The sequence below is a fragment of the Helianthus annuus genome, chromosome 12 (genome assembly GCF_002127325.2).
Source record: "Helianthus annuus cultivar XRQ/B chromosome 12, HanXRQr2.0-SUNRISE, whole genome shotgun sequence".
In the NCBI taxonomy this organism is placed as follows: domain Eukaryota; kingdom Viridiplantae; phylum Streptophyta; class Magnoliopsida; order Asterales; family Asteraceae; genus Helianthus; species Helianthus annuus.
Genome location: NC_035444.2, coordinates 86,878,009 through 86,888,200, shown reverse-complemented (window position 1 = coordinate 86,888,200; position 10,192 = coordinate 86,878,009). Strand labels below are relative to the sequence as shown.

Below are 10,192 nucleotides of genomic sequence, written 5' to 3'. Positions count from 1 at the left end.
AACCATTGTTCATGCTACTTCATCCTTTAGACCACCGAGCCAATCGGGTTTTCAATACTCATCTCTTCCATTTGGGCAATCTTCGGGAATATGAGGAGATGGTTTTGATGGGGGTTATGAGGATGAATTTGGAGGCTACGAAGAGGAAGGCTTTTATTATACTGGAGATGGAGGTATGTTGGGACCTCAAGGAGGAGCGGGTCAACAAAGTCAACCGCTACAACAATTTCAAGACAAGGGTAGAATGCCGATTGGGGTGCAACACATTAGACCACAAGGGCCACAATTGCAACGCCCTACACCACTACATCAAGTGCGTCCTCAAAGTACACAACCACAATTTCAAAGACCGATTCAACAACAACCGCCAATGCATCAATACCAATATCAACCACCATTTGCTCCTTAAGGGCCTATGCAAGGGCAAATGGGTCAACCAAGAGCACCATTGGGTGCCCCTCAAAGACATCATTGGGAAGTAGTATGGGGAATTGAAGCTCACTTCTGGCCTATTATCACTAACAATCCTTCACCGGTAGTGATTCCTCATCATGCGGATGGAAGAACTTTTGAAGTTAGAACAACCGCCCTCCAAAGTCTACCAAAATTTAAGGGGTTAGCAACGGAAGAACCTTATTTTCATTTGGAGACGTACGACTCTATTTGCAACACCATTGGAGGTCAAGGTTTCTCTTCGGATGATGTCAAGTTAGTTCTCTTCCAATTCTCTTTGGAAGACAAAGCAAAGAGATGGTTTCATACTTTACCCTCTGCGTCGATTTTTACATGGGCCGATATGCAACAGATTTTTTTGGATGAATATTACACCTCTCAAAAGACTAATGATACAAGGAGAGGTTTGAGAAGCTTCCAACAACAATCGGGGGAGATGTTTCATGAAGTGTTTGAAAGGTTCAATATGATGCTAAGGAATTGCCCTCACCATGGGATCCAACTTTGGGAGTTGTTGAACGCATTTCATGAAGGGTTGAGTTCGGAGGATGCACGTGATTTGATGTCGATTACTAATGGTACATTCGGTACCAACTTTGAACATGTCGATTGGGCATTTTTAGAGCAAATGGCGGTGAATTCCAAGAGGAAGGCCCAATCTTCAAGAAGGGCAAGGCATGTGATACAGAGGCCACAAGTGCATGGAGTAGAGAGTGGAAACGTGCAAACTACGAATCAAGTGTACAATGTGTGCACTAATTGTAATGAAATAGGTCACACGGCGGAAGTTTGTGTAGTGGGAGTGGTTGATGAGCAAGTAGAGGAAGTGAATGTCGTTCAAGGGGGTGGTCGAAATTTCAATATGAACTCCAACACGTACCACCGCGGGTTACTAAATCATCCTAATTTCTGTTATGGGAACGCGACAAACCAAGCTAACCCAAACTTTCAAGGAGCTCAAGGTAACTTTGCACCTCGTCAACAATACAATCAAGGCAACTATAGAGGTGGAAACAATTATGGTTATCAAGGGCAATTTCAACAAATGGGTCAAAGTGGTTCGGGTCAAAATTCGTCAAGCGGGAATGAAGTCATGGATATGCTTCGGGCTATGCAACAAGATATGCAAAAACGGAATCAACTTGACGAAGTCCGGATGCAAAAGGATGAGGTTTGTGATAAAAGTATTCAATCACTAACAACCCAAATGGGTCAATTGGCAACCGACGTGGCGGAGTTGAAGAAAAGCAAAGGTCAACTTCCTGGCGATACCAAGGTAAATCCTTCCCATGGTTCGTCACGAGGTAACAATGTTAATATTAGTCATGTTAGTGTGTTGAGAAGTGGCAAAGAATTTAAGGCCAATTTGTCACCGGGTTTGGTTGAAGAGGTAGTTGAGGATGCCACGGGTAATGAAAGTGATGATGAAGTTTCACCGGTTAAACCTAAAGAATCAAATGTTAAAAAACCGGGGTTGGGTCAAAATGAAAAAAGTGAAAAAGATGAAGGTGAACCGAGTCAAGTCCCGTTTCCATCGGCTTTACTTGACCCGGGTAAGAAAAACTTTATTACATCAAGAGGTCCCCAAAAAGAAGAGTTGTGGGACATGTTCAAACAAGTAAAAATCAACCTTCTATTACTTGATGCAATAAAACAAGTACCCGCATATGCAAAATTTTTAAAAGAATTATGCACACAAAAAAGGCATCAAAAGAAGAAAATGCCTAAGCGGGTAGACTTAACCGGGCAAGTGAGTGCGGTTTTGAATGGGGAGCTTCCTCCTAAGCTCCAAGATCCGGGTACGCCATTAATAAATATACAAGTTGGCAATTTTCAAATGGCAAAGGCGTTACTAGATCTTGGAGCTGGGGTGAGCATTTTACCGGGGGGCTTATATGACCAATACGACTTTGGTCCGTTAGCAAGGGTAGAGACAATGGTGGTTTTAGCCGATTTGTCTCATAAGTTACCTCGGGGGATGGTTCAAAATGTGATTGTGAAAATTGATGAGTTTTATTACCCGGTTGACTTTTTAGTCCTAGACTACTCATCCGCGGACCCAAAACAACAACAAAAAGTCATTTTGGGTCGGCCATTTTTGAGCACCGCGCATGCTGTGATCGATTGTAGATTTTGTACAGTCGATATGACTTTTGGAAACCGGAAAATGCGCTTGAATGTTTTTACTAACAATTCTAATGTCGTGGGTGTTGATGAGTGTTTTATGGCAGATTTAGTCGACGGATGCAACCCGCATGAGTATGAGGAGGATGGTATGGATGTTTGTTGGTGTGATTTTTCTGAACAGGTACATGCTTGGGCATTAAGGGCTGAAGAGGAGAAGCAAGATGCTATGGCTTTAAAAGAGGGTCGAAATAAGCTCGGGTACTAGACCATCACTAGAAGAACCACCAAAGTTGGAGCTCAAAGATTTACCAAGCCATTTGAAGTATGCTTTTCTAGGGGATAATGACACGCTACCGGTCATTATTGCCTCTAATTTAGAGATGGCACATGAATAAGCCCTGTTGGAAGTCTTGAAAGAGAATAAAGGAGCTATTGGATGGACGATTGCCGATCTCAAAGGAATTAGTCCATCAATCGTCATGCACAAGATCATCACCACCGAGGATGCGAAACCGACAAGAGAAGCTCAACGGCGATTAAATTCGAATCTAAGGGAGGTAGTAAAGAAAGAGGTAATTAAATGGTTGGATGCGGGAATTATTGATCCGATTTCGGATAGTGCTTGGGTAAGTCCTCCCCAAGTTATGCCTAAGAAGGCCGGCATTCAAGTAGTCAAGGATGAAAATGGTGAACAAGTTGCCACCCGACCGGTTACCGGGTGGCGTGTTTGTATTGACTACCGTAAATTGAATGCCGCCACTTCTAAGGATCATTTCCCGCTACCTTTTATTGACCAAATTATTGAAAAATTGTCGGGTCAAAAATATTACTACTTTTTGGACGGGTACTCGGGTTATAATCAAATAGCAATACACCCGGATGACCAACACAAGACCACCTTCACTTGTCCATATGGCACCTTCGCCTTTCGGCGAATGCCATTTGGCTTGTGCAATGCACCGGCAACTTTCCAACGATGTATAATGAGTATTTTCTCGGACATGGTTGGAGAGTCGCTTGAAGTATTCATGGATGACTTTTCAATTTTTGGCACTAGTTTTGAATCTTGTCTCAACGAGTTCCAAAAGGTTTTAAAATGATGTGTTGAGAAAAATTTAGTGCTTAGTTGGGAGAAAAGTCATTTCATGGTACAAGAGGGCATTGTGTTAGGTCATGTAATATCGGAAAGGGGTATGGAGGTGGATAAGGCAAAAATAAGGGTAATATCATCTTTGCCACCACCGAAAAATGTTAAGGGTGTAAGGTCATTTTTGGGACACGCGGGTTTTTATAGACGTTTCATTAAAGTTTTAGTGTTATCATGAAACCTTTATGTAATTTGTTTTTAAAAGATGTTCCATTTGACTTTACTGACGAATGTTTGCAAGAATTTACTGTTTTGAAGGAACATTTGGTCAAGGCTCCCATCTTGCAACCGCTGGATTGGTCAAAACCATTCGAAATCATGTGTGACGCAAGCGACACTACAATTGGTGCAGTTGGGTCAACGAGTTGACAAAAAGCCAGTGGTAATTTATTATGCAAGTAAGACTTTATCCGAAGCGCAACTGAATTACACCACAACCGAAAAGGAATTACTAGTGGTGGTGTATGCTTTGGATAAGTTTCGTTCGTATATTTGGGGGAGCAAAGTGGTTGTCTACTCGGATCATAGTGCGGTCCGGTATTTGATGGAGAAAAAAGACGCGAAGCCCCGTTTAATCCGGTGGGTGTTGTTGTTACAAGAGTTTGATTTAGAGATCCGAGACAAAAAGGGGAGTGAGAACGTAGTGGCGGATCACTTGTCTCGGATCCCGGTGGAAGGAATTGACGATTTGGGTGACATAAATGAAAGGTTTGCCGACGAGCAACTCCTAGCCGTATCCACTTTTGTTGCATCGTGGTACGCTCACTACGTAAATTACTTAGCCACGGGTGCCATTCCAAATCATTGGACCAAGAAGCGAAGACAACAATTTATGGTCCAAGTGAAGCAATACATTTGGGATGAACCGGATCTTTTCAAGATTGGGCCGGATCAAGTTATTCGGAGGTGTGTGCCCGAAACGGAGGTGTTGGAAATCTTGACTCATGCCCACTCATCCGCTTGTGGAGGTCACTTTAGTGGGCATAAAACGGGCTACCGGGTTCTCTCATGTGGGTTTTATTGGCCCAAAATTTTCAAGGATGCGTGTGAGTTTGCAAGAAATTGTGTAAATTGCCAAAGGATGGGAAGCATTTCAAAGAGGGACGAGATGCCATTGCAACCAATTTTGGTTGTGGAAATATTTGATGTATGGGGCATTGACTTTATGGGTCCCTTCCCAAATTCCAACGGGTTTTTATACATTTTGGTGGCGGTGGATAATGTCTCTAAGTGGATTGAAGCCATTGCAACATGTCACGACCCCCGACCCCCCTGGACGGAATCGGGAGCCGCAAACCAGTTCAGTAGTACCGGTGATTATTTAGGAAAGTAGTGCAGCGGAAATTTCATCAGGACCGTGAGTTAGGAAAAATATCAGAGTTTAGAAAACATCGGATTTTATTTATTAAATAGATGGGATAAACCCATGTTTTGAAAGGTAGCTTTAATATAGGATAAATCTAAATACATAAAACAACTTTTCTTAATTTAATTTAATTGATAAAATGAGCCACTTCTATAAGCCTTGTTGGTGCCGTATCCAACTCTTATTCCGGTCTACTGTAATTACCTAAAACGCGTTTAAAAAGGTTTTGTCAGCAGGAAATACTAGTGAGTTCATTCAGTTTGTACAAAAATGACACATAGTTATAAGTTACAGCATAAGAGCAATTACAATGGCTTCTATCTTATTTTTATCTGGCGCCGTGTCACCTCCTGGTGACGATGGTCATACCACTATTGGGTCCTTTCACCCAAGTAGTGATGATTATCACTGTTAGGATTTATTAGCCTAACCGTGAGAAATTAGTAATGTGCACAATACCCCACTTGCCAGTGATTCAAGATAACCACGACTTAATCCCTGTAATTATAACTTTGAAAATAATTTGAGGTATTGTAAAATACTTTTGATAAAAAGAGAATGACTCACATTATAAGCATGCAGTATTGATTTAACAAGCTTCTTGATTCTACGCCTTCAGATAACTAAGCCTTTACTTTCTTTAGAGTTCTGAATCTTCTGATGATTGAATATTTTGTTTGGTGGTATGTTTATGGAATGGAGTTTGCTGATGGTTAAACATATAGTTTAACAGAGTGGAATACGTATTTGTGTAAAACCACATCAAACCTAACGATGGTGACGAGATTCGAACCTTAACGAAATTCACAAAGTATAGTCTTGTTTAGACAGCACTTTGGCATTCGTTTAACGAAATTCACAAAGTATAATCTTGTTTAGATAGCACTTTGGCATTCGTTTAACGAAATTCACAAAGTACAGTACTTTGGCATCCGTTTAACGAAATAAACAAAGTGCAGCACTTTGGCATCCGTTAGTTGGTTCCTGAATCTATCGGACAGAATATCACATCGGTGATTATTGGTTAGAACACCAACGTATAGAGAGAAGAAGAAAAGAAATGAGCAAGGGAAATGAATTCCTAGGCTAGCTATTTATAGGTAAGAAGTATGAAATTTCTAGGAAGTTTCCTTTGTGTTAGTACATTCATGTCTATAGCCTTCATCAATCCGAGCCGTAGCGAGAAACAGAAGAAAGCGAGATTAATATTGTTATATTAGTAATAACTAGACAAAAAGGCAAGGTGGCATAATTGAAATTAATGAGAAATCTCATTAAAAGCCAAGGCCTATAAATAGGAGATTATGTCATAGATTAGAAGACTTTTGCTACATTTGTCATTTGGAGCTTTCTAGATCTAGAGAGAGAATCTAGAGAGAGAAAGTGATTCAAGGTGCTGTACGATTTCAGATTTATAATAGAATCACGATTATATTACGTCATGTGTGTTTAGGTCACGTTCGTGTACGGATTCCGCACGTTATACGTTCGTTTCGCAATCGTTTCGGAGTCAAAACCGGTCCTACAAGTGGTATCAGAGCAGGAGCTCGATTGCACTGATCTATCACACATTTCCGAGCAGAAAATTATCAGATTCAGATCAGAATTTCATCTACTTCTTCATCTTTTTCATATTTTTCACGTTTTTTACTGAAAATCATCAAATTGAACAGGTTTTTACGGTCCGAATCAGTTGATTTTTTGATATGTTGTGCGAAAACACTTGATTTACAACCCTACCAAGTTTCAGATTCTAATTCCTAACCGTTTAGGAGAAATTCGAGTTTTTAGATCCGTTTGAATCAGCGACTGTCCGTTTGAAATTGACACATCCCGTTTGAAATGGGGGTTCCCGTTTGAACTGACTGTTTGAAGCAGTCCTCTCGTTTGAAAACATGTATTCTGTTTGAAGTGTATCGTTTGAACATGACTTCCGTTTGAAAAATGGTGACCGTTTGAACGAAACTGACCTGACAGTTTGAATCTGACTGACCGTTTGAAAATACATGACCTTACTGTTTGAAACACGATTTCCGTTTGAAATTGGTTAAGTTGTTCACGTGATACAATAATGTCACATTGAACGGTCCAATAAAATCAAAGTAATCATAAGTTGTTGTCAGCCGAAAGCATGTGATAGGATAAAGTTTGCATGTCAGTTTGCATGTGATATAATAATTTTTTAGAGATTATCGGTTCAATAGAAACTCAACAAACTTCATGTGTGTTTAGAAATTGTCGGCCACTGAATTGATGGTTCATGTGATGATTACTTAAATCGATATATTCCACTTGCATTTGTGGCCCAATCATAAGTTTGAATTCTAAATTGTTTGTCAGTCCATCACATATTAACGGTCAAATGAGATTTTAAATGAATTAAGGATTGTCGGCTCATTAAATCAAAAGTCACAAATATCTTGATCAGCCCATGTTATTTCATCTTGTTTGAGGCCCAAAGTGTTGACGGGATATTGAAGTTTGAGGCCCATTGCATCTAGTTCATCAGTTTCAGATTGCGAAGTCATTTGAAAGGGTCAAGCTAGTTTGAAAGTGAATTCTGTGTCACACGGTTTGAATTTTCAGTCCCAGTTCATGTGGTTTTGTCAGGTTGTTTGAATTTGATCCAGGTCATAGCACTTCGTACGGTTTGACAACTTATATCTCAGTTCGTATCAAGTTCAGTCCGCTCAGTCTGTCAACCTTCAGTCCGCACAAGAATATTCACCAGTTCGAGTATTATTTTGTTTCAGTTGTTTGATAGTGTTTGAACTGATAAGTGTTTGTTTGTTTTGTGATTCAAGGTAATTCGAGAAATTCAAGGTTTGCATCATGGCTGAAGAATTTTACAACACGTTCTTTAATGCGTTCACATCCGAATCGTCCGAGATTACAAATGTTACACCAAAAACCATCACGAAGGCGATCAACGAGAACATCAAGCATGATAACTTTTACGGAACTCATTCAAAGCCACCAACTTTGGAAAGCATTGAAGATTATACCTGGTGGAAAGAACGTTTCATCAACTGGGCGAAAGCGTATGCCCATGAAAGCTGGTTTTGTCTGGAGTTTGGGTACGAAAAGCCAAAAGATGACAAAGGCGAAGTTTTACCATTCAAGAGATTTTCAAAAGATGACAAAGCAGAATATGCAGCTGAACAGAGAATGATTGCTTTGATCCAGACAGCAATCAGAAATGATATATTTGCCTTGCTTACTCATGATGGATCGTCAAAGTCAGTTTGGGAAGCTTTACGAGTTAAAGCTGAGGGGGGAAAACAGATTAGAAAAAATAAAATTGCGTTACTTAAAAAAGAATTTGATCTGTTTGACAATATAAAAGGAGAGACAGTGAGACAAATGATAGAGAGATTCTGTCACCTCAAAATCGAACTTGAACGTTTTAAAATTGACAAAACAAGAGAGGAACTTATTGATAAAGTCATTGAAGCGTTACCACGTGCCGATCAGTGGCAAACGTTTGTTTTTATATTAAAAAATGATGCTTCATATGATGAAATTTCTCTTGATTCTCTGTTTGAAAAGATTGAAAGTCATGATCTGGAGTTACAAAAGCAAAGCAAAATGACTGGTTCTTCACATCAACAGAATGTGGGCTTGTATTACAAAGGCAGTGTACCTTCTGATAAAGGCGTTGGTTCACCAAAAACAGCATTTAGTGGTGAGAAGATGAAAGAGCCACAAACAACGTCAACAAGTCATCATTCTGGATATCATTCATCTTCACAGTCAAATTCTGATGAATCTGAAGAAATTTCGTGCAACATTGCTCTTAAACTGAAGAATTCTCCTACAATGAGCATCAATGCAGCAAAGCAGCAAATGAGTTTCCTTGCATCTGTTCTGGAGTCATATGAAGGTCTTGTAGCTAGCAAAATTGGAAACTCAGAGTTAACCAAAGAAGACTACGACCAGATTGATCCGGAAGAGATGGAGCTCATAGACATCCGTTGGTGTTTAGCTAGTTGTATTCGCAGAGCTCAGAGGTATATGGAGATTACTGGGAAACAATCGCTTGGAGGTGCTTCAACAAAGCTTGGATTCGACAAATCCAAAGTGACCTGCTTCAGATGCAAGCAAAAGGGCCATTTCAAAAGAGAATGTAGAAACTCTGAAGTTGCTGAAGGAAATGAACGTCCTTTCAACGATGACTATTATCGAAAGGCGATCTACCATCGAAGCAGAGAAGAGCCAAAGTTGATTGAAGATAAACCAAAAGAAAAATCAAGAGCTTGTGCTGTAATTTACGAGGATGAAGGTTTTGATTGGAGCTCTATTTGTCCAGAAGAAGATCATTTGGAGAATGTTCGAAAAACAGCTCATGGTAGGGCTATTACAGAGAAAAGAAAGTTTGTTTTTGTTGCTGAAATTCAAGATGAAAACAAAGACAAAGACACTGCTGAAATCCATGAAGAAAAAGTTGAGATCAAGGAGAAAACTCGAGAAGAGATCTTGAGTGAAAAGACTTACAGAGAAAGAAATGTGGTCTACAACAGAATGGATGAAATGCAGGAAGAGTATGAAAGTGCTGTCAGCAACAGAAGATGGGATAAAAAGAGAGAATGTTATTACAACAAAGAAGGTGAACCGGTTGTTCCAAAGAAAGACATAATTTTTGATGATGTTCTTCTTGTTGTCCCGTTGAGAGCCGAATACTACAGAAGGGTGATGAAAGATGATGCATACGTTAAACAGTATGAAAAAGATATCAGATATGCTATGCTGTCATGTTTGAGAAAAAGGGATGAGGAAAGAATGAAGAAAAATGTTGAAGAGATGGTGGATAATCTGAAGAAGGTTGCTGAAGAGGTTGAAACAGAAGCTGTTAAAGTTGAAGTTGTTAAAGAAGCTGTTACTGAAGAACAACAGTTTGAAGAAGAGGTGAAGAAAGAAGAAAAGAATGAGAATGAGAAAGATGCTGGTGAGGAAGTCAGTATTGAAGAAAAGCAAGATGATGATGAGATGAAGCAGACAGAAGCTGCTGAAAACACCGAAGTGCCAATCACTGAGGTACATTCTGATTCTGAAGTCTTAAAACCAATTGAACAGTGCAAGAAATGCATAGAACCGTGCAG

General features: G+C 39.9%; 1 protein-coding gene across 1 annotated transcript; it reads left to right on the top strand.

Moving 5' to 3' along the window:
* Positions 1-427: 427 nt before the first annotated feature.
* On the top strand, positions 428-2,845 carry LOC110893144. Its single transcript, XM_022140262.1, has 2 exons — positions 428-2,006; positions 2,685-2,845. Exons 1-2 carry the CDS (start codon positions 428-430, stop codon positions 2,843-2,845), a joined length of 1,740 nt encoding a protein of 579 aa, XP_021995954.1.
* Positions 2,846-10,192: the final 7,347 nt, after the last annotated feature.

Bases quoted from the DNA above. Each gene is read 5' to 3' on its own strand.
- LOC110893144 (XM_022140262.1), top strand. From the start codon at position 428: ATGGGTCAACCAAGAGCACCATTGGGTGCCCCTCAAAGACATCATTGG. The intron at 2,007-2,684 runs GTAAGAAAAACT...GTTTTATGGCAG, and splicing joins ATCGGCTTTACTTGACCCGG to ATTTAGTCGACGGATGCAAC.